This window comes from Amblyomma americanum, chromosome 11 (genome assembly GCF_052857255.1).
Source record: "Amblyomma americanum isolate KBUSLIRL-KWMA chromosome 11, ASM5285725v1, whole genome shotgun sequence".
NCBI classification, from domain to species: domain Eukaryota; kingdom Metazoa; phylum Arthropoda; class Arachnida; order Ixodida; family Ixodidae; genus Amblyomma; species Amblyomma americanum.
The window spans coordinates 10,700,189-10,724,920 of record NC_135507.1 but is presented as its reverse complement, the minus strand read 5'-3'; the positions used below and the strand labels follow the sequence as shown (position 1 = coordinate 10,724,920).

The following is a 24,732-nucleotide window of genomic DNA, read 5'->3' as shown; positions in this document are numbered from 1 at the left end:
ATACAAGAGGGCGCTAGCTGGGCGCGCATAAGGGAGAGACCGTGTGATCTGTGCGAATCGGGACACCAGCGGGACATCAATTTTTCAACAAGTGGGTTCCCGCGGTGTATACGAGTGGGTTTTCCGACTCTCGAAGATAACCGTTGCTCTCAGAGTACGATTTAGCCTCACAGAAAGACAGAAAGGTGCCTTTCATCGAGTAACTCTATCCCCACGTTGAAAGGCCACTTCGACACGGTGAAAGGGCCACTCTGTTTGTAAGTAGATAACTTTGCCGGGGGACGTTAGCACTAATGATAAAAAAATTGAATTATATTCACGCTAAACGCTGGGTACAACTGCTCCAGAGAAGCCAACTGAAGTTGTTGGGCTAATAATAATAATAATAATAATAATAATAATAATAATAATAATAATTGTTTTTTTTGGGAAAGGAAATGGCGCAGTATCTGTCTCATATATCGTTGGACACCTGAACTCCGCCGTATGGGAAGGGATAAGGGAGGGAGTGAAAGAAGAAAGGAAGAAATAGGTGCCGTAGTGGAGGACTCCGGAATAATTTCGATCACCTGGGGATCTTTAACGTGCACTGACATCGCAAAGCACACGGGCGCCTTAGCGTTTTTCCTCCATAAAAACGCAGCCACCGCGGTCGGGTTCGAACCCGGGAACTCCGGATCAGTAGTCGAGCGCCCTAACCACTGAGCCACCGCGGCGGGTTTGTTGGGCCCTTCTGAAATGCCAATGATAGGAATGAAGCATTTAAATCCATTTTTTAGGAAAGTAAATGACGCAGTAACTGTCTCACACATCCCAGTGGACACCCGAACCTCGCCGCAAGGGAAGGGATAAAAGTGGGTGTGGAATAAGAAAGGAAGAAAGAGGTGCCGTATTGGAGGTCTCCGGAATAATTTCGACTACCTGGGGATCTTTAACGTGCACTGACATCGCACTGCCTGGTTTTGTTTTTTGTCAACAACTCCGCCCTAGTCTTCATTGTTCCATTCTTCCAGGACCAACTACATAACATGAACAGCATGTCCTTCCATTTACGCCCACTTACGAATGACCTCTGATAGTATACAGGTGATCACGCACCGGAACTGTTTAACTAGGGAGCGCATTATGTAGCGTTGCGTATCGTTCTCCTTTCATTCGGTCGTCTGCCATTGGTCGCTGCTCCCGGTGACGCAGACCGTGAGGGTGACGTCCCGCTGGTCGCAGAAGAACCATATCCATGCATGACGCCACTTGCATGAATGCGCATGACGTCCATGCCATCCTGGCGGACTGGCGCCGACGGGTGACAGGGCACGGTTTCTGTCACACGGCCGGACTGGATGCGATGGTCCCCGCCCGTTCACGTGGTGTGCTTCGATCCCAATACTGTGTTTCCTTCGTCCCGATGGCCGTCGCTGCCAAATGAAAGAAAAATGAACGGAAAGGTGGAAAAAAATTACCGAAGGATCAGACATCTTATGCGACAGTTCTTCGAAAGCAGCTGAATATAGCCTCGATGACTATAGTTTGACGCTTTTAAGCCGAGTCGTCGCACAGGTGACAGAATTTTCCTGGGATGTTGAAGTTGGGCGGAGGCCGGTCGAGGGTGGTTTGGCAGCCCCGTAGCTAGTGGGTGGGTAGGGTGGAGAGGTGGCTGGAGAGTGGTGCTTCTCGAGAGCAGCTCGCTTTCTCACTGCGTCTTTGAATTCGATTTCGCTGTTTTGGTTCCTCTCCTCCGTGGGTTTCTTAGTGGGTGGAAGGTGGTGGTAGGCAGGTTGGTGGCGGGTGGGGCTTCTGGAGGGTAGAGTTGGGTGATGGGTGATGGGTGCCGTTCTGGAAGGTGAATGTGAATGGTAGCGGGGCGGTGGATCGAGGGTATCGGTGGGTGCGTGGCTAGAAGGGAGCGGGGTAGGTGGTATCTGAGTGGTACCATTGGAGGGTGCACGAGGAAAGCTCCTCGCTCGGACTGCATGCTTCACATCAACAGACACCGGACTTCAGGGGAGGCTACAGCTAGTATAACACTACATTCGCGGTCCCAAGTTCTAGTGTGCATAGAATGAATTTCTGCATTAAAAAGCATTCCGGTTCGATGCGATGCTCGGACTCCATCCTGATAAACCTCGCAGTTAAGGAAGGTGCGCTACCCTTAAGTCATCGCCGGGAGCAAACTAGTAAAGCGATAAACGCGGTACGCTTCAAGGTCACCTCGTGAATACAACAAATGCGTATGAGCGTCTGCGGTCATCCCATGACTTCCCCTATGGCACGATGCTGCATACGCTGATAATTTCGCGCAAAAAATAAAACAAAGAGAACAAAAAGGGGCGGGTTTGACAGAGTCTGAAAGCGAACGAATTCCCTTTCGTCGCCTCTTCTTTTTTGGTTTTGGTGCGCGGCGCTCTCCAATTGGCGGAGAGGGCGACGAAGCGCGCGCCAAGCTCCTCCCAAGCTAAGCCTAACCGCGCGTGCTGCTCGACTGGGCGGCACGTCGAGCTCACGCCCCAAGCAGCTGACGACGCTGGGGAACCACCGAGTAGGGGCGAGTAGCGGCTTGTTATTAGGCGAGGAGGACACCGATAACACGTGTTGGAGGGAAGGAGACCGCGTTGCAGGAGGCTCGTGTGACTTGCCGCGGGAAGCAAGCGAGAGAAAGAGGTATACACCACGTTATCGTTGCCAATGCAAAGCTCTGTACCCTCTCTCGCCGTGTTCGCTCCTCCTGAGACCCTTTCCTCAGCCCCCTCCCCCTTTCCATTCTGTACACGAAAAATGCGGCAACACAGTACAAAAACACAGAGCGGCAACAGTCGGACTGGCATATTGACGCAAGTCTGCAAACGAGCCGCCGCGGTCGCTGCCAAGTAGACGGGATCACGGCGGCGCTAGGTCGTGTGAGTGCGGAGACTCGTCCACTCCGTTGAGGCCTAGCACGGGGCTGTCGGCCGAATCGTGAACCACTGCTGAACCGAATTCACGTTGCGTACAGCAGCAAATTGAGCGCATCGCAGCACACTAGTCGGCGCTGCTGTCGGCGAAGTCCTCAACTACTGAAGATCTAGAACGTCGCCGGAGAAGACAACGCTTTCCGTCTAAAGAGGGAGTCGAACCTCGGCCCTGCTTTCGCTCGCACGAGATCGTGCGTCGAAGAGACTTTTCACCCTCTAAATTTGCACCGAAACAGCACACGCCAGAGTGCGAGGCGACGAAGCGAGAACACCGTACGCTGTCAGCGTGGTCTTCGCCAGCTTGCAGTTTTGAAAAACTGCCATCAACCGGTAAGCGACGCGACAGCTGTACTTATGATGAACTACTGGCCGGGCATAGTTGGGATAATAGGCAGCAGATTGCTCTGGAACGACCCTGCGGCTGCCCGCGCAAAATTTTTCTGTTACGAGCTTGAGGCGAATGAGACGCGTTACTCCCATTAGCGACGTCTCCTCGCTATAGTATCTTTCACATTAGAGCGCATTCCCTTTCGTTAACGCTCGTTTTACAGTTAGGTCGAAATGAAACGCGAATATGCAAATGTCTTACTTTTATACTTTTCAGTGAGGTATTCCTTTACTACTGGGTTTATGAACAGGTACTTCGGTAGACCTTTTACATAGAAATAAGGATCAGGCTAGTTGTACACTGCAACTGAAAGCACACTGACAGGATATTTTGTATTATTCACAGGCACTGTTCGCGTTTAATTCCAGCCTTACTGTAGATATGGGTACCGCTGCTAACGTTCCTCGCATACAAAATAAACTGGCGCATGCTGCTGGGAGCACCATTCATGCTCTCTCTATACTTACTTCAGCGATGTGAAGCAAAATACCCGGCAATTATGGAAATCTGGCGACTAGTGCCATCTAGCGCCGAATATCTGTGGCCCGCGTGTTATGTGTGTTAAGCTGTACAACATAAATGTATACTCTTACCTGCACAGCGGTCATTGTTTCTGTTGAAAAGCGAGATAGGACGCCTTTGATTTTACTGTTAAAAATTCTCATTTACCACGCCATGAATACTCATTTACCATGCTAAGAAGCTGTAGCAAATTGGCAGCTGAACGCTGCTTCAAACATTCGATGCCGGTCGCATTTCGTTGGAGGCTAATTCTAAAGCGCCCTGAAATTTAGATTTTTGAGCACGTTAAGAAACTACAAGCGGTATAAATTAATGCTCAACCCTCCACTTCGACCTGTAACGCTGATCACAATGCTGTTTTGGCACTTGAGTTACCATACTTGAGCCATCCGTTAATCATTGTAATCCCCAGTAACTAGCGCCGCCTAGTAAATGATATATAAACTGATATCGTTGCTATGATAGCTGCACGAAGTGTTTAATGCGTTTATGCGCAAGGTTAGACCATGGGTTATCAACGATACTGTGATAGGCCACTTGGAATAAATGCCCATGATCAGGTGTTCCTAAACACTTGGGCGTCCTCTCATTCCGCCCTCGATCACTCACGAGGCGATCAGGCATCGAACCCGCGACTTTCATGCTCAATAGCCACTACAGTCACTCAGTCATCGTGACGGGCGAACATCCCGAGTAGCGCAGCCCCAAGTCGAAATAATGGTATTCGAAAGTTTTTGCGTTTTGGCGTCCCACTAAAGCAAGCCCTGATTCCTGACCACCCTGGAATAGATAGAGTGCGGTAGGCCAGCCAAATCACGCTCGACACACTGTATAGGGATATGAGAGCAGCTTTTGAACAAGACCTTCGCATTCTGGACATGTCGTATTCCGTTCAGTTGTTGTCGCCCATAGCGCACATTTTGCAGTCTTCCAAGTACGCGGAGAAGACTGTTCTCCGCTCCGCTGACTTCGATAAGTTCCGATACCTTCTGGTCTTTCTGATCGCAACGTCTTTTTTGTACCATCCACTATTCCTTCTGGAATATGTTAGACTACGCCTTCATTCTTGTGGGTTCCATTCAGATGATAGAACTTCAAAAAATTATCCTCGTCAAGACGTTGTCTCACTGAAGGCAGAAGACGTACCCTCAAAAATACCACCATAATTTGAGACCCTCACCAAGCGCATCTCGCAAGAGATTTATAAAAATAAAACTGTTGCAGAATAAGGCACTAAGGCTTATTTGTCTGAGATATTGCTGCCGATTATGGCAGCCTTGCGCATCAAGACACGGATGCGGATGATGTGTTGCCACGGAAGAAAAGTTTTGTCTCATTTTTATCATGAAAGCTAGCAAGGACTATTACTTAAAGCCACCTAATCGCCACTCTGGCAGAAGTTACCATGAGACATTTTCTGTTATGATGAAACACCTTTCCTGAAGCCGTTGGGATATGAAATGTTATCGAATGAAATGTGAATTCTTGAAAATATGATGCCGTCGTAGAAAAAGTTATCTTCTAGAGCCATTGAAGCGTAAGTTTGTTATCGCCCTTACTGCAATGTTTTCGCTCATGGTGCTGTTTGCATTGTGCTCATGTCATTCCACTCCCTGTATGAACATGAAGAAGGTTTTATTATGAAGCAATAAATAAATACTAATATTAAGTAAGCCCCAGGAGAATGTCAAAGCCCCTCAAGTGTATGGCAGAAGCAAGGTAGCTTTTTCAAAGAAACTCTTACATACATATTTATGCCAAAACCAGTAACTACGTTATTGTGGCCGTAAACACTCGTCCTAATAAACGGTTGTAGCAAACGCAGGTTGGCGCACTTCTCGTGGCGTATTCAGGTCGCTTGTAAACTCGAAACAGGAGTACGCCTACGCTATACGAGTAAAAGTGGAATAATCTGTTCTCTAGCGTGATCCCCTTTATTTAAGGGTTTCTTCATTTCCGGCCTTAACTTTAAAACCCTCAGCAGCATAAAAATCGGCTCGCAAGTCCTCCATCAAGCAGGCTGCGCTATTCTTTCTGACGGCGCACTCCCTTTGCCAGAAGACAGCCTACTCACTTCTTACTCCTTTCTGTTTGGAGTGCGCCAAGGTCGTACGTTACTATACTTTTGCAGCAGTTGAAGCAGGGAGTTTGTGGCAAAAGCGCACATGACCGTCATAAAGAATAGCGCAGCCTGTTTGATGGAGGTCTTAAAGGGAGTGCGCTTGGGGACAGCTTACTTCCTTTTTACAACCACATAGGTGTATTCGTATTTGGAGTGCAAGATGACTAGACCGGGTCGAACGCCATGCTAATGAATAGTGTCTGTTCTTTTTCGCCTCACGCAGGATATACCAAGATGTCTCGGTCAACCGCCACCACGGCGCTGCTCTCCATTGCCCTGTTCCTGTTGCTGGCCACCACGCGCGCCGGGTGCCGCGCCATGCCCGCCCACCAGGCAGGTGGCGCAGGGGACGGCGGCAACTCCGTAGCATCGGGCAGCAACTGCACCAAGGACTCGCGGGCTAAGGCCATCTGCGACGAGTGCATCTACGTGACCGGCGCGAGGGAGTCGTACGAGCCGTGCTGCGCGAACGTCAACAGACTGCAGGAGTACTGCGAGCACTTCCTGCGATACGCTCCGGACTCGAGCGTCAACGAGACCGCCACCAGGGAGCGCCGCGGACGCTGAGTGCCGACCCGGAGGGCACAAAAGTGAACCGCCACAGACAAGCTTCCAGAGACATCTGAGAGAAACCCCACGCACTCTTCTAGGGCTTGATGTAGCGATGAACAGTCGATGCTGACTGTCCATCGACGGACGGAATTTTTTTCGTAGTGGCACAGGCAGGAGCTAAAATTTTTGCGTTGTTTTTAGGCTGCCCCACCATACTTTTTGTCCATCGCCATGTCGACAACTTGCTTGATGCCCGGTGCAGAGCTCGCTACAGATGGCGTTTGCGTCTGAGCTTGTTGCTAGCTGCAGCTTTTGCTTCGCAGCCCGCAAAACATCCTCGTCAAAGCATCGCCGATGATCACGCAGAAGTAAACCATCCGTTACCGACAGGGCGGGTTGAAAGGTTCACCACCTACTGGTCTACCCACCAATTAGCAACAGCCTCGGTCTTCTATTCCCATGTGTTCACGACTCATGCGCTAATTATACGTAATTCGGAAAGTTTTCCTCGAATGGTTTCGAGAAATCGTCGTCTGTGAGAAACCCGGACTTTCTTGTTTCCTCCACCACATGGAAGCAGAGTGCTTCCACACGATGATACGTCGGACAGGCCTAATTATCTATTGTGTCGCCTCGCTGCAAGTAGTAATAATGTAATAATGTCACAAAGACCACGAGATAGGCGTTTGTCAACAAGGAAAGAGTCATGATATGTCGTTTCACTATGGAGGATACCTGTTCTATTATCAATCCGTTTTGAACAGCAGCACTTCACGATAAAAACGAGTTGACAACCTGATTTCAGATCACCCGCGTCATTTTAATGCAAATAGATCTTGTTTAGAGGTCTTGTCCAGGTTAATACTGCGGCTTAGCCGGTGGGATTACAGAGTCTCAAATAACGTTGTGCATACCAATCATATTAATGATCAATTGGATTACATGTACGACGGTGCGGAAGAGGTCAAACAATATATCATTTCCAAAAAAAAACACTTCAAAAACTTCCTGTTTAACACCTAGACGAAAGTCCGGAAAAATTTCTGCTCAAACTAGTGAAAATACTCGAACGAAACGCAGACTATGTATATTTGTGTATATAGCTCACATTGTTTATACGCGTGGTCCACCTTCATTATGTTCTTTTTATTGTATTTAACTCCTACCCCAACACGCATTATATGACGTGACCAACCATAACCCGTCAACAATGTTCACTCATTACTATCTCCATATGTACAAATCTCATCAGCGATTTCGTTTTCAACTCGCAGTGAAATGTCTGTTAATCTCATTTTCACGCTTACTTTGCTCACTGATGTATATATAGTGCATAAAACTTTAGTTGTACACGTTATGTCTGCCTCTCCAACAATGCCCCCCCCCCTTTATTTTTTTGCTGTTTGAAATAAATGTGTATTCTGTATTGACGGAAGGTGTCACTATGTGTGAGTTTATTTTGTCCGTTTGATTTTATGTCTGTGTTCAGAACTTAAACGGTATCCATTATACAACCCGAGGTGTGGAACGTGCGGTGCATCTTGCATCCATACAATCTAGATCTCTCGTAGCGACGCATGTTGTTTGAACGTGGAAGGGATATTAAAAAGGGAGAGCGAACCGTTCAAGTATAACATTTTCATCGACAAACATTTAACATTCGAGAGTGTGAATGTTACTGCCTCCTTTGTTTATTCCCTTATAAGTCCTCAAATGCCCTGAAAAGTGGGTGTTACGTCAGAGGTGCAGTAAAATGGCCGCAATGTAACCCACAACTGAACACGTTGCGTGTAAACGCTGTCACTTGTAAAGAAGTAAACGCAGCTTTATTCTTACAATAGCAGAAAAAACCCAAAAACATACACAAGCCTGCAGTTGTTCACTGAAGTTATCTGAAACATCAAACAATGAACTAGCGGAGTTGGGGATTTTTTTACTAGTACAATACGACAGTCGAGTCTTCGCGGTTTGCTGTTCAGCCAGCCTTTGCAGTGTGGTTGCATCTTAAAGGGACACTGATTAGAAACGTAAGTTGGCTGATATCAACTTATTATAGCTCCCGTATGGCAAGCTAATTTCACTGAAAATGGAGTATTTACTAGTTCAAAAAGGCCAATAAATTAAATTTAGGCATTCGACCCAAAAATTTTCGACTCACCGCGGTATCTCAGTGGTTAGGGCGCTCGGCTACTGAGCCTGAATCCCCGGGGTCGAACCCTGCCGCGGCGGCCGCGTTTCGATGGAGGCGAAACGCAAAAAGGCGCCCGTGTGCTGTGCGATGTCAGTGCACGTAAAAAATCTCCAGGTGGTCGAAATTATTCCCGAGTCCTCTGCTATGGCACTTCTTTATCTCTTTTTTCTTTCCCTCCCACCTTCCTCCATTCCCTTACGGTGCGGTTCGGGTGTCCACCGAGATTTGAGACCGATACTGCGTCATTGCCTTTCTTCAAAAACAAATTTTCAAGGTTTGTAGCCTGCTACTTAGTCAACAGAACATTCCAGATTATTGGCAGACGTCGGACGAACCTTCTTAATCTTTATCATTGTGGTATATTTAAAACATTCAACAATATCCTCACTATAGGGCTGGTTGCATATCCTGCGTTATAACTACAAATCGACCTACCAACGCTGTTTTGCTGTTAAAACCAAGAAGGACCGCAAACGGTAAGCTTGCCCCACAGGAGCCGGTGACGGTACAGAGATACAAAGCTTTGACAAACATCGTCCCTCGCAGCTGCGACGACGAGGTTAATAATAGTAATTGGTTTTTGGGGAAAGGAAACGGCGCAGTATCTGCCTCATATATCGTTGGACACCTGAACCGCGCCGTAAGGGAAGGAATAAAGGAGGGAGTGAAAGAAGAAAGGAAGAAAGGTGCCCGTAGTGGAGGGCTCCGGAATAATTTCGACCACCTGGGGATCTTTAACGTGCACTAATATCGCACAGCACACGGGCGCCTCAGCGTTTTGCCTCCACAAAAACGCAGCCGCCGAGGTCGGGTTCGAACCCGGGAACTCCGGATCAGTAGCCGAGCGCCTAACACCTGAGCCACCGCTGCGGGTAACGGTGACGAGGTTCGAGCTACCAATCCGGACGGCACACCGGTAACTCCTAAATGGTTCCAAAGTTGGCAGATAATGTGCCTCAAAGGACGCCGTCATCGAGGCTCCCTTCTGGCAGAATTTTCGCACTTATTCGCGCTTCCAGCGAACAACTTTAAAGAAGTAGGTAATTTTAGGAAGACATGTAAAATAGTCATATTAGTGTCAAGACACGTACACTATGCCACCAAAACTGTACAAATAGATGCCTCTGTTAACGCAAACTAGCAAATAAACTTTCCGTATTCTTCTTCTTTGTACTTCTCAGCGTTAAACAAAGCCTTGAAGGTGGCTCAGCACCAGTCTGGCGACGACCCTGTAGCATATAGCCTTCGAAACAAAGCATGTTTTGCTCCATTCAGATGCAAGGGCAGCAGAGGAGAGTTCACCGAAATAAGTTGTGATGATAATATAGGAACAAAAGTGGCAATAACCGGGAACTAAATAAGAGTAAAGCACTGCGTATCAAAATAACCACCTAAAAATCTCCATAACAAAGTGTCCTTGATGGATTATTGGTCAGACGCTGCAAACGCAGGTCTATAGAGCGCGCAGTAAAACAACACAGACAAGACAGACGACAAGACAGAGCATCGTCCGCCCTCATTTTTCGGCTTTTGTTCTGTTGTGTGCCGCAAGCGTGTTTCTGAATGATATGTTCTGAACGCTAAGGCGCCCGTGTGCTGTGCGATGTCAGTGCACGTTAAAGATCCCCAGGTGGTCGAAATTATTCCGGAGCCCTCCACTACGGACCTATTTGTTCCTCTCTTGTTTCACTCCCTCCTTTATCCCTTCCCTTACGGCGCGGTTCAGGTGTCCAACGATATATGAGACAGATATTGCGTCATTTCCTTTCCACCAAAAACCAATTATTATTATTATTATTAATGATATGTAGTCGTCCAACACCCTAAGAATGAATGTGAACAGTTTAAACCGTGCTAGCGGTTCGTGTGTTACAATGACGCCGCTGTGTAAGGACGCTTTCGCTCGGGGCTGCTTAGTAGCCACCAAGTCTCGTTTACATGAACCCGACAGCGGCGGGTCGAGTCAGGGGATCGAGCTGAGCAAGGTCAACCAAACTTGACGACTGTCTTTACATGGAGTCGATACGAGTGAGTAAACTCTCGTCCATGGCGCGCACTGCGAGGCGCGAGCGCACATGAGTAGTAAATATGCTCCCGCTTCTGTTGTGCCCTGCAGAAAATATTTTACCCAAGCGTGGAACAGCCTCCTTCAAGAGCCAGAATGACAACAAAAAGACGTATCAGCAGTTGCATTGCAGTTTTTGCATGCCTCACGTGACCTAAAGCTCAACGACACGTCACAGCCGTCGTTCGGTTCATGAAACTGAAACCGAAGCAGCGTCAAGAAAATATACAACAATAAATTATACGGCGGTCGTAGGCGAATACCACGAGGTGCTTCATGTATGCCAATGTTTAACGGATAGTTTCAAAGAAGAAAAGACACAAGCAAAAAATTGGTGCGTACACTCCTTTAAGGAGGGCGCAATTGCTTTGCTTATCTACAAACTACTGCCATAAAGCAGAAAGTGCTCCCTCGTATCTACGCCCCTCGCCAATCTCAAAGCTTCAACCACGCAAACCGAGAAATTCGTAATTAATATCTACACACGAGTATACAGAGCCCAATGCAAGCACAGTCATCATCGCCATGTCACCCTTCTTCATCTCCGTTCTCACGAGCTCTGCGTGGCACACTAGGCTCCGCGAGGCGACGCCATTTTTATCCTCGATCACGTAGTAGATGCGGGTGTGCCGGCCGCTTCTCTGGCACCCAGCAATGGACCGGAACAGTCCAGAAGCTACGTTCCCCAGTCACTGTTTGTCTGCCACCGAGCGCAACGAGCCTGGTACTCCAGGATCAGCCGGCGACGGACCACCGAGCTGCCCGACAATGACCAGGTCACCGCGTGCGCGCCAGCACCTCCAGGATTCATCAACCCGGTCCGTGTATCCCGCCGCAGACCAGGAGGGCAAGGAGAAGGACCCTTCCCATACAACTCCTGCTCTGCACAAGCCCAGTCCAGCCACCACTGCTCGTCGAGAAGAAATCCTTCCGCCGCCCACATTGCTCCGAGCTACCTGCCAGCTCCAGCTGCACCCCGTTGCATCTGAGCGCTCGAGACAGCAAAGCAGGCCTTCAGTGGCGAAGTCGTTCAAGCAGCGATCTTCCAGCTGCCTGCTGGAGATTGAAAGCACGGGCACTTCCAATTCAGCAGAAGCGCGACCGTCGGTCGGAAGCGACACGGTGAGCTTCCCAACGCCCTCAGTCAGCGTGAAGCCTTCTCTTTACCATGCACGCTTCTCGGCGCAAGCCAGGCTCCCGAAAGTTATGCCAGCGACTGCGGCGATTGATGGAAAGCGGTCAAAAAGTCCCGAAGTCATGTACGGCAATGCCACGTGGAGCAGTGACTCGCCGACGGTCCGCAACCAAGATAACTACGGCTTCACAGAAGTAGAAGGGAAAGCGGAACATCCCATTTCCCTTTCATCGAGCCAAAACCTCTCGACGAGCTACGAGACAATGGGAGCTGGAGACAACTCAGGCTCGCAGCTGCTGGCATCCAGTTCTGCGGACACAGATTTGTCCCACACCATTGATGCAAACATTCTGAAGCTAAAATCATCGCTCATTGGGCGATTATCAACAAGAATCGGATTCTTTGCCAGGAAGTTTCTCCCCAACAGCGCACCAGCTCTGTTGTCCTCACTGGTAGTGAGGGAGAACCAACATAGGGAGAAAGACGCAGTGCTACCCCGTCCAGAAGAAATGGCAACTTTACTGTCAAGGTCCGATCATATACCCTTCAGAGAAGAGAATGTCCGGGACCATCGGCTAGCGCATGCCAAGTCCGTCGAAGGCAAAGCGATGGATAGTCCGGCGGGAGAAGGTGAGCGGCGTCTTCGTCGTACTGGACGTTCACCAAACCGGCGCCTCACGATAACGACCACCCGTAAAGAAAGGAAACCGGTAACCAAGGGAGGGATCGACTTCTACGCCGAACAGGGCGCCGCCTCGAGTACACCGAAAACTGTTACGCCGGCTTCGTCGGGGACCTGCATGTCGCTTCTGCAAGGTCAAGGTGACCGTCAGCGACATGATCGACACAGTAACCTGCAAGGTGCGATACCAAAAGCACGAACTGAACGCTGCGAGTTCGTTGTGATGACCGCTGCGGAGGAGAGTCACAAGAGACACCGAAAGGGAAAGAGCACAAGACCGCACAAGAGAAAACATCGATCGGAAAATAAGGGTGATGGAAAAGACTCCAAACCGTCGAGTGGTCGGAAGCATGGTGGTGAAGGTGAACACCGAAGCCGCAAGAAATCACCATCGTCTAAGCATAAACGAAAAAAGGGCGCAGAAAGGGAGACGGAACACAATGTCGCAGCGTCGACATTTGTGTTAAGTGGGGAGACCGGCCGAACCTTCGATTTCGGCATCAGCTCGGTTCCTGTTACACGTGGCACCCTACCTCGGCCCGAGTTAACGCGGACCAGCGAGGTCGGACTTGTATCGAGCACGTGGCTTGCGGAGCCTGAAGATCGAGCGAGTGTGGAAGTGCATCCTCCTACCCTTAAATCATCCATGCGGCAAACATCAGCTTCTTCCAGGACAAATGAGAAGCGTGACAAGTTTGCGGCATCCGACTTTCCTGTGCCAAGGAAGCCGGCTATGAAAATACAGATCAAGGCCAAGGATGTGACGCCCCAAAGTCCACAAGAAGCATCAAAGATCAAGGCAGCGCCTAAGGGACCTGCACCCGACCTTCTTTCAAGAGAGTTGGAAGTCGACAAACCTGCAAGGGAAGGCGTGAAGTCCCCGCCTTCCGAAAGAAGCGGCGAAGGAAACCTAGGCAAGCCAAGAACGAAGTCGAGAAAAAAGAGGAAGCATAGGTCAAAATCCAAATCAAGCTCCAAGCGGAGCTCCAAACGAAATAAAAGAAAGGAATCTCCTGAGAAAAGTCCAGATGAGGAAAAAAAACACAAAAGGGAGAAGGAAAAGTATTCGCCTAAGACTCCGCCAACTCCACAAGAAGCAGCAGAGGTCCGTGGAGAGTCTAAGGGAGCTGCACCCGATCTTCGTTCAGGAAAACCGGAAGTCGACGAAGCTGCAAGAGATGGCGCGAAGTCGCCGCCCTCCGGGAAAAGCGGCGAGGGAATTCTACGCAAGTCGAGTAAAAGCAGGAAGCATAAATCAAAATCCAAATCAAAGTCCAAGCGAAGCTCCAAACGACATAGAAGCAAGAAAGAAAAGCCTCACAAGGAATCTCCCGAGAAAAGTCCAGATGAAGAAAACAAACACAGAACGCATGAGAAAAAGCCTTCTCCTGAGAGTCCGCAAACTCCCCAAGAACCAGCAGAGGTTCATGGAGCGTCTAAGGGACCTGCACCCGATCTTCGCTCAGGAAAGCCGGACGTCAACGAAGCAATAAGAAAAGGCGTGAAATCGCCGCCCTCCGAGAGAAGCGGCGAAGGAATTCCCCACAAGTCTAGGAAAAGCAGGAAGCATAGATCAAAATCGAAGTCCAGGCATAGATCAAAGCGGCATGAAAGGAAGGAAGAAAAGTTGGACAGAGAGTCACCGAAAAGTTCAGAAGCGAAAAGGAGACACGGAAAGCATGGGAAGCACAGGAAGCACGGGAGAGACAGGAAACACAAGAAATACACACCGGAAGGTGCTCCGGAAAGCGAGCCAGGGAAGAGGTGTTTCTTTCGATGGAGTACCGCCGACATCCCAAGCGTAGCAGGCCAGCACCGAGAGCTCAGCTGGAGCACACTCCAAATGGAAACAGATGGAAGCCAGTCGTCCACTGGGTTCTCCATCCCAAGCCGAAAAATATCGCCGTCCGGAAGTACTCAGACGTTGCCCTTCAGTTCATTTTCAACATCCGCGAGGGCGCCAGACTACAGAGGGCACTCACTCGACAGGAGTAGAACTGCAAGTCAGTTTGAGCAGAGGGTGAGCAGCGGAGGTTCCTGGGAGCGTTCAAGTCGCGAGAGACGCGAACGAGAAGATAAGAAATACCCCAGGTCGAGAAGCCATGGCCATCGTAGAGAGCACAGGAGGCACAGAAGCCACGAGCACGAACATCGCAGGAGTCACAGGAGCCACAGGAGTAAACGGAGCCACCGAAGCGGCAGTGCGCACAGGGGGCACTCACGCCACAGGCATCATCACAAACACGAAGACCATCACAGACACGGAGACCATCACAGACACGGACACCATCACAAACACGAGGACCATCACAGACATGGGGACCATCACAGACACGGAAGCCATCGCAGCCGAAAGGACCGTGAGGAGTATGCAGGCTCCGATCGACTTGAACCACCAAGCCGACCAAGAGACGAAAATGTTCCGGATGTTGCCAGCCCTATGAGTCCCTTAAGTCCGGCCAGTCATTCGGATCTTGCAAGTCCCTCTGGTCGAGAAAGCTCATTCAGTCCCACCGGCTCACTGAGTCCAGAATCTTCCATGCGGAAGTCGGGACGCCACAAACACCACAGAAAACACAAGAAAAGGCACCGCTCAAAGCACAGAAGCCACTCCAAAAGATCGAAAAGAAGCAGATCCGGGCACAGGCGGTCTAAGAGAAGCAGGTCAGAAACCGAAAAATCTAGAAGCCCGAGAAGTCCAGGTACTTCCAGCCTATCGCAGGTACGAGAAAAATCCGAATCTGCTAGGTCTGAACGATCACGCTCGAAACGACGAAAAACCAGCCGATCGAGAAGCCCGAGTAGAAGGTCCCATAGGAGTGGACGGTCCCATAGGAGCGGACGGTCCCATAGGAGCAGACGGTCCCATAGGAGCAGACGGTCCCATAGGAGCGAACGGTCTCATAGCAGGAGCTCCCGAAGCAGATCAAGGAGAAGGCGCCATAAACATAGAAGCAGAAGTCCTGAGAAAAGCTCCGAGAGAACTCGCAAGAGCAGAAGCCGCAAACGTAGAAGTACTGAACGAAGTCCCGAGACCAGCAGCCTCTATAAAAGCCACGAAGGCACTATTACAAAAACGAGTTCACCTAGCAAGACAAGATCAGGAAGCAGTGGTAGGAGATCGCGAAGTCGCTCTAGCCACTCAAGGAGCAGGAGTAGTAGGCGCAGCAGATCTAGAACCAAGCACGTCAAAGACTCTTCAAGCATTACAAGATCAGAACATCGAACGTCGTCAGGAAAAAGGAAGCACAGGAGAAGAAAGCATCATCGCCACTCTGCCCACGGAAAATCCCGACGAAGAAGAGACCGTGGAACACGGCACGGGTCCCGGGAAAGATATTCGCGTTCAAGCAGGTCGTCTAGAGGGAAAGGGCACAGTAAAACGCGCGAAGACTCGGACAACGCAGGGCAATCCTTAATGGCTTTCTGGTGTCTCCTTTCATGCGTGGCCGCCTTAGTAGCGGGGGTCGCCTGCGTGATCACGATATATTACGTCATTGTGCTCAAGCCGGAGCCCATTCCTCCCAACAAAGCAAAGCCGTTAAGCAAAGCCATATCTACTGATTACACCACACTTGCGGAAAAATATGTGCGGCAACCTCCAGCAGTCGTTACTACATTAAAGCCAGCGAGAGTGTATTACTGCTCCACTGAGCACTGCAGACGGGAGGCGTCGTACGTCGCGAAACTCCTGAGCCACGAATCGCGTCCATGTGACAACTTCTACAAGCATGTCTGCGACGTTTGGATGAAAGAGCATCCTGCGCATCACTTCAGCACCGGATCGCTGGTTTCGCAAGACACCCTGCTCCAGGACTCCCTAGCGCGTCATCTGCTCGACGTTGTGAGCACAGCGAGTCAGCGGGACATGCAGGTAGCAGCAAAGCTTTACGCCGCCTGCACCGACAGAGGTCGTTCCGCCACCGGGTCCAAGGAGGCCGTCAACGCGCTGTTTTCCCAATGGAAAATAGAAAAATGGCCCCGAACAGATCCAGCGCAAGACGACAGCATTTCGGTGTGGCTTTTTGCTGCTGAGCTAAGCCGGGACTTGGATTTGGCAACGATCGTCCAACCCAGCGTTGGCGCCGACCCTGACAATATGGCCGCTACAGTGGTGGAGCTATCGCAACCGCGATGTCTCTGCGCCGACATCAACCAGAAGAGTGAGGAAGCTACGGGACTCTTCAAGGCAGCTGTCCGCGAAAGTGTCGCACAACTCGGCGTTTCTTCGGCTGACGGGCTCGAAGACCGTCTGCTAGCAGCGTGCACTTCCCTTGCAGCTGTCTGCCGCACGAGGTACGAAAACGACAGCGTCAATGTCGTTCGTTTTAGAGAGCTTTCCTTGGGGTTACGCGCGTTCCTGACCGTCCTGCTCAATGGCCGAGCGCACGAAGACGATCACGTGGTCCTGCGTTCAGCACCGCACTTGCCACGCCAACTCGAAAACACCGTGCGGTCTGTGCCACCCTTGGACACGCTGAACTACTTCGGCTTCCTCGCTCTCGTCCGCATGGCGCCGCTTCTACCGGACGACCTGCGCAGTCTGCGAGACCTGTTCGCCGAAAGCCTGCTAGGCCGCACAGTCCGCAACTCCGAGGACAACACTCTCCTGTGCGCGCGGCTCGTGGAATCCGTGCTGCCCGGCTGCTTCGCAAAGGCAGCCCAGATATGGCGCCATTCCACGGGCCAGGAACTCCCAACGCGCGAGTGGCTGTCCGAGCTGGAGTCCGTGTTCCTGAGGCACCTTGCGGACTTCCCTTGGCTTAACGAGCTGTCGTCGCTGCTCATACGCTACCGAGTCAAGCGGCATGCCTTGACGCGATTCGGGCCGTCTGCCAGCGATCAGCAAAAAGCCTGCGCACCATCGGACAGGCTGAGTACAGAGAGTGCGTTCCTATTATTCGCGAACGTTTCCCGGCGTCAACAAGCGCTCAAGTGGCAGAGGCTACAGGGCGACGGAACGCTACTCAGTCTACACGCCGCAGGCTCCGAGTTCTCTACAGTGCCCTCGTTCCGACGCTCGCTGAAGATCATCCATGTCCCGGCTGCCCTGGTGAACGCGTCCGTGCCGAGCAACAGCTCGTCCTTCGTGTTCCACCTGGCACGCGTCGCCGTCCGCTTCTACCGGGCTCTGGTAAAGCTCTTGCACGAAGACCCGTACGAGCGAGACGTTTCGCTGAGCTTCACGGACGACAGTCGGCGCAGGCTGTCCGCTTTGATGAGCTGCTTCGACGAAGAGGCAAAGTTCAGCCTCACTACCATCAATGCATCGGCGACCAGCGAGGGCGTGACGAATCTGCGCCGGGCTTTCCTTGACCGCACGTCCGCTCTGCTTCTAGCGACCAAGGCCTTCGAAGAACTCTTCCCGCTCCAGCGAATGTGGAATTACGACCTGCGGCTTGCTGGCCTTGAAGAGTTCACTGCCAAGCAGTTGTTCTTCATATACTTCGCGTTGGACAACTGTGAGTCAGCCGATCCAGCTTTTCACAAGCCGTCAATGACTCCAGAATACAAGGTCAACGTCCCCCTCAGGCATATTAATGAATTCGCTCAGGCCTTTGGCTGCAATGCCCAAGATCATATGGTGTCAGAGGGCAATGGCCCGTGCACACTGATGCGTACTCGTACCGGGCAGCGACCAATTGGCCGACCGAACCTGAACGGGCGGGCTCGCGGTCGTGGTCCCAACCCGTCCATGGGTACTCGAGTGCACCCGAGACCACCAACAAGTGACGGACCATCGCAGCTGCGAGCACCTGATATCCCGTTAGAGGACTGACGCTACGATTGGACGCCGTAGTGTTGTTCTGGGACCATGAATTGGTGAGGCAAGAGATCCAAGTGCACAAAAGCCTCTTAAGAATACTCACGCACCATGTCCAGGTGCTCATATTTAAAGCAAACGATTCGTTCTTCTCCGTGTATTCAGCCACCTTTTTTTTTCGTAGCAGTCAGATGCCAAGCCTATTCGTTCACTTGCCCTTTAGTGTAAATCTTTTGAAGTCCAATTTACCATACTTTATCCTCGCCTTTTGTATTTTAGTTCACCTTTACTTTCAGCGTTTCTATTGCGTGAATTGGACCTCGGATTGCTAGTAATATGTGACCATATAGTGCGTGTGGTGCTCTGCGCTGACGACAGAGTAGGGAAGAATAGGGCGCATATTTGTCTGCGCAAAGCCTACACGCTCACCGCAGTTCAAAGTTGACACTCGTGGTCGTCGTGCACTGTAACCACTGACTGTGCTTCCGCGCATTTCCAGAGAACTTGCATTGCGATTGCATCGTGCTTGCATGCCTCGTACCTTGCATCGAGGTTTTTTTATGTATGTATCTGGCAGTAACCTTTAGTTTCTGTGGAGCCTACGTATGCTTTGAAAATATACTTTTCAAATGGACACATCGTGTTTGCCACGTGATAGCAAGTGCGACTTGGGCTCTTGAGTTCTGCACAACTCCCAAGTGACCTCTATGAGCTTATAAACTCGAAGTTTAAGTACCTAGATACGCTGCGAGCGCTTCCACTGGTTCTGAAAGATCAGAACTGGTCCCAAAATCGGTCCGTGCACCGGGCGTCAAAATAACACGTAAGCCTTGCATTTATGAAACTCCAATTCCGGGCACAGCGCATGATTGCGCTATTTGTTGCAGAAGTAAGACAGTAACGTCGTCATGTCATTACACCAATTCCACAAAGTGCGATGGAGCGCATATGGCAGGCTCTCTCAGATCATAAATGGCAGTTTACCAATATCCCTCAAGAGAAAAGTGTGCAGCAGCTGCATCTTACCTATACTCGCCTACGGGGCAGAAACGTGGAGACTAACGAAAAGTGTTCAGCTTAAGTTAAGGGCAACGCAGCGAGCCATGGAAAGAAAAATGATAGGTGCAATGTTAAAAAAATGGAAGCGGGCAGAGTGGATGAGGGAACAGACGCGGGTGAATGACATCCTAGCTGAAATCAAGAAGAAATGCGCTTGGGCAGGGCATGTGATGCGAAGGCAAGACAACTGGTGGTCCTTAAGGGTAACGGAGTGGATTCCAAAAGAAGGCAAGCGTAGCAGGGGCGGCAGAAGGTTAGGTGGGCGGATGAGATTAAGAAGTTCGCAGGCATAGGGTGGGTGCAGCTATCAAAGGACCGGGTTAATTGCAGAGACATGGGAGAGGCCTTTGCCCTGCAGTGGGTGTAGTCAGGCTGATGATGATGACGACGACAAAGTAACGTCTGCTTTTATGTTGGCAAATAAGGTGCATGTCTTGTGGCTACAGTAAGAACGTGATGTTCGCTCTATATTCAGACTGAAGTCCTAACGAGCGCATGTTCTGTGCACCGCAGACGAGGTGGACTCACGAGCCCTAGTGGTGAACAGGCACGCTGGCGCCATGTACATATTAAATACATTGGCAGCGATAATTATAGCATATGAGCTAATGCAGCATATGAGTTAATACAGGCTTTTATTGTGACCAGGATACCTTACACAGCACCTTATCTGAAATGGAAGAAAAGTGAGAAGAACAAGCTGGACGTCATAATACGCAAAGCATACAAAAGAGCACTTGGTAGCCCGGTCAACGCAGGAACAGAACGATTACTGCACATGGGCATCCACAATACTGTAGATGAAATTACCGAAGGCCATTCGATATCGCAGAGGGTACGGCTGTCAGGAAGCAGGACAGGAAGGGACGTACTCGATAGACTAGGGCTCTCATGCATTTTGTCTACGGAGGACAGAGAGGACTTGGGGATCAGCTTAGACGCAAGATCGAGGTGCAGTCCATTCCGAGATATATTCACCCAAAATATCATAAGAAGGAAGGTTAGGGCGAACGCCATCAGGAGAACGTGGGACGCGATGGAAGAGGCAATTTACGTGGACGCGGCAGGACCGGTCAACGGGTTATCAACGATAGCATGCATGGATGCTCAAGGGAAATTAGTTAATGGGGCATCAATTCGATGCCAGAAAATCGCCAAGGCTGAGGAAGCGGCGATAGCTTTGACAATGGTTTCCAGGAAGGCCTGGTGTGTAACTACGGACTCCCAGACTGCATGTCATAACTATAGAAGAGGAAGCATTGGTGAACACGCAAACGGAATACTCAGAATTAAAGAAGATAGAGACTTCAAATGCACAGTCATATTGACCCCGGGACACTGTGGGGATGTTGGAAACGAAGGCGCTCACGCCGCTGCTCGCGCGCTATTATCCCGGCTCCCCAAACATTCGCAGGAACATAATTATTCTGAACCACTATTAAGCTACAGGGATTTACTCGAACATTTGAGATTAGCGAGGAAAGTACGCCAAACCACACGAAAATCTAAATAGGGAGTAAGGCGTCATTTTAGGGAAATTGCAAACGATTACTTATATAAATCCTGTCAAATTCAGCTGTTTCTAAATTCGTACGATCCGCACTGCGCCTTCTGCGGTGAAGTGGCTGACTTATTCCATGTGGTATGAGCATGCCAGAAAAACCCAGCTATACCAACAATCAATAACCCAACAACTGAGGACTGGGAGGCGGCGCTGTCCTGCAGCTCGCATTCGGACGAGCAGCTTTCGCTGGTGAACCGGGCAAGAGCGGTGGCAAGAGCCAATGGGCTGGCTCCTGGAATGAGGGCCCACCAAAACATTCTATGCATTAAACGTTTTTCTCTCTCTCTATCATTCAAAGTATTAGATAATCCCCTACAATTCCAGTGGATTCGGAATATTATGATTTTTTGGGCATGTATTTCGAAAACATAGGTCTGTTTCTTTGAGGCCCATTACTGGGATTTTTTTCCTCTTTTCGTTCAAGAGAGCTCCGCAGCTGCTGCAGCGCAGGTGAGCTCGGCGTTACATCCATCGCCTCACTAGAGGCCCTGGAGGCGCGCGGAGAACCCACGGGTGATCGGTTTGTTGGCCTCTCCAGACTGGGGGGCGCCTTGCGGGCGGCCGACACTGCAGGGTCAGAGGGCCCTTTTTCGAGGGTGGCAGGGCAGCCTTCGCTGCGTCTGCCCGGGGTGCGGATGGCCCTGCCTCAGGCTCATTGTGTGGGGCCTGGGCAGGAGCCAAAGCCTGGTGAGGCCCGCGTCGCACTTCGGCGAAATTTGTTTTTGCCGAGAACTGGAATGTTGAGGAAGGTCGCTTACGTGCTTCTTGATAAGTTGTTTTCTTTTTTCTTCATAGTTTCTTTTTCTCTCTTCCAGGTCGGACACGACCTCGAGTACGCGGGGTGGTCCCGTTCACAGTTCGCGCACAGTGGTGCAGCGGTGCAGTTTTTGGATTCGTGATCATGTGATGCACAATACTCATTTGGCAGAGGTTTTGCGGCCGTGACAACTTTGAGAGCCATGGCCGAATTTTTGGCAGTTGAAGCCCCGTCTGGGAATTGGAATCTGTGGCTTTAGTTATTTTCATATACCCTTCTTCTAAGGATTCGGGGAGTTGGCTGGAAGGAAAGTTTAGGACTATAGTCATATACAACTTAAGTCTGCAGTGAAGCTCCGCCCACATTGAGAACTGGCGCACAGAATTCCTCCACAATAAAAAAAGTTGTTGTTAAAACTCCTCTCGTCACCTAAACAAGAAGCTCATCACGAAAAAAAAGTTATAAACTCTATAACTTTGATACCCGGCTTGTTTAATATCATGAGTCGAACATTAAACATCTGATTTCGTTTACCTTTGTGACTGTCAAGCGGAGTAATACAGTACGCCGCGGATGTGGCCCAGTGCCAAGAACTGCCTTTTTTTTTTTAAAGCTATATCCTACTATAAGTGCTTTATCGGTGTTCCCTTGTCTTTTCTGATTTTTATACGATGGACATCGATGACGTTCTGGTCTTTCAGACACTCCAACATTTCTTCAGAGAAATTGAGGAAATCATGTTCAGATATTACGCCTTTAACTCTATCGATGGGAACTGATGGAAACAGGTATGTCTCCAAACGTCACTATGTTTGGGAGTCCGGAATACTGCATCTTGTCGCGGATTTGGAGGAGTATAGACGCCACTGGCCAGCTTAATTCGTCCCCTTGTAGCCATGGCCCAATGCATCAGTGAGGCATGTAGAGACAATGAATGATGAATGACTCGTGCTGGCTTCTCTGATATTTCACTATGTACCGCATGGTACCTGGGGAAAACGTTTGTTCTTTGCAGAAATTCTGCCGTGACATCAGCCCACCCTCTCTTGTGAGGGCGATCATTTGGTGGAAAGGGGAGCCATAGAAGATATGTTTGGTTCGGTCGTGGTGCCCGCCACCCTCCCAAAAAGGGAGACTAGTGCAAATATTTAAAAAAAATCGGCCGGGGTATAACTCCGTTTAGACCGATGTGTGACGTGCGAAAGCGCGGTGACGTAAACGGTGACGCCACAAGCGACACCATAGCAACGAGATGGCGCAAATCACAAAACTGCGAACTACGTTTTCGGGGGTGGCCCGGAGCAAATTTTTGGAAATGACCCGGGCCAAATTTGGAAGTCGCCATTGTTTCAGGCACACTCAGTTATTGTTAGACATCGATTTTGGTCCATATCGATCAAGGTCAAATTTCGGGGGTGGCCCAAGGCAAGTTCTTGCTGCTTGGAGTCCTAGCTGCTATGCAAACGAGCAAGATCTTTGCTCGGCGCTGACGATCGTACGAGTGCTTTTGCAAAAAATATATATATGCAGAAGTATATATCTAAAGAAAAAGGAATGCGGTCACTGACCATGGTCAGTGACCGCATTCCTTTTTCTTTAATACAATGCCTGACCAGATGAACTTTCTTCGAACATTGGTTAAGTATATATCTCAGATGTAGGTGCATCATCATGTACAGTATGTCCCTATCATGGGGAATATCAGTACCTTGTTTGACAGCATGCAAATCTACTGAAAGAAATGAGACAGCTTTCGACATGTTGGTGCTGCTCGATTTAAGTAGAAGTAGAGTTCGCCAGGTCCCCCACGTCCTGACATATAAATTAAAAAAGCTTCCGCCTGACAGCCGCAAGTCATCTGACGGTCACGCGGATTGCGTTCGTTGTATCAGATGTGCGTAGAAAGTGGCCTCCCTGAATTGCAGCCAAAAATACTAAGGCTACCAAAAGTTACGTTTAAACATTAAACATTGCCTCTGCGCGTCTATTTCTTCATAACAGGCACCACTGCGGTGTCTTCCATGCTCTCCAGGGCATTCATGTTCTCCTGGCCGAGATCTGTGCTGCCCACAATCTGCTTTGGGGACAGGATAAAACTAATCGTGGTTAAAAAGCCCACGGCAGCTGGTGGCAGGTCGGTTAACATACCTACGAGCGTTAGGAATGTGAACTCTAAAATGGCGGAAAATTAGAACGCACAGGAAATACGGTGCGAAAATCCTATTAGAACCGGAAATGGGCGAGAAAACGGGCTGTAGAAATAGAAAGCGCGGAAAATTCCGGTGACGCGCCGCAATGGCTGAGTGGTTAGGGCGCTCGGCTAATGAGCCGGAGTTCCCGGGTTCGAACACGGCTGCGGCGGTCAGGTTCAAATAGAAGTGAAACACAAAAGGCGCCCATAAGCTGTGCGATGTAGAGATCACCAGGTGGTCGAAATAATTTTCAAACCCTCCACTACGGAGCCTTTCTCACACTCCCACCTTCCTCCCTTCCCTTATGGCCCATGTTCTTGTACCAAGATGTGAGACAATTACTGCGCAATTTCCTTTCCTCAAAAACTAATTTTTCAAAGCTCCCTCCCTTGCTTGCTAGAGACGAATGTGCTGACCAAGGCATCGGCCACTCCCTACAAGACACTTTTTTTCGTTTAAAGCACATTTTGCAGTGCTACAACACAATATTGCAAAAGCGCAATCACGTTGTTTAATTTCAGACTTCGCAGGCCTCTTTTAAATTCTAAAGAAAATGACCACGTAGGAGATGCGCTGCTGCAAAAAACTGGACAGGTTGTTTCTTAACCACCTTTACAACGTAAGGAAGCACATTTGGCCCTAAAACAAATATTAAAATTTTACATAATTAGTACTAGACAATTAACTAATTAGACAGAATTTCGAATAATACTGTGAGTAGTGCCATATGACCTAAATCAATATCTCATTGCTTTCATCCAGCTGTGGGAAGCTGCTTTATTATTTATAAT

At 49.7% G+C, this 24,732-nt stretch overlaps 2 protein-coding genes across 5 annotated transcripts in view; both read left to right on the top strand.

Annotated features, from left to right (window-relative positions):
• The window catches only part of LOC144109428 (uncharacterized), a 55,648-nt gene extending 47,685 nt beyond the window's left edge, over positions 1-7,963 (top strand). For 3 of the 4 annotated variants that reach the window (XM_077642219.1, XM_077642221.1, XM_077642220.1), the window contains exon 2: positions 6,204-7,963. In XM_077642219.1, the coding sequence (XP_077498345.1) occupies positions 6,215-6,547 (333 nt within the window). In that variant the 5' untranslated portion in view covers positions 6,204-6,214 and the 3' untranslated portion in view covers positions 6,548-7,963. Of the gene's footprint in view, positions 1-2,799; positions 3,279-6,203 lie in introns of those variants that run through there. The other variant, XM_077642218.1, reaches the window with a different exon arrangement.
• Positions 7,964-16,023: 8,060 nt separating this feature from the next.
• On the top strand, positions 16,024-18,384 carry LOC144110905 (uncharacterized). Its single transcript, XM_077643971.1, has one exon. The coding sequence runs from the start codon at positions 16,024-16,026 to the stop codon at positions 18,382-18,384; it is 2,361 nt and encodes a 786-aa protein (XP_077500097.1).
• Positions 18,385-24,732: the final 6,348 nt, after the last annotated feature.

Excerpts from the sequence above, each read along its gene's own strand:
- LOC144110905 (XM_077643971.1), top strand. The coding sequence starts at position 16,024 with ATGGCTTTCTGGTGTCTCCTTTCATGCGTGGCCGCCTTAGTAGCGGGG.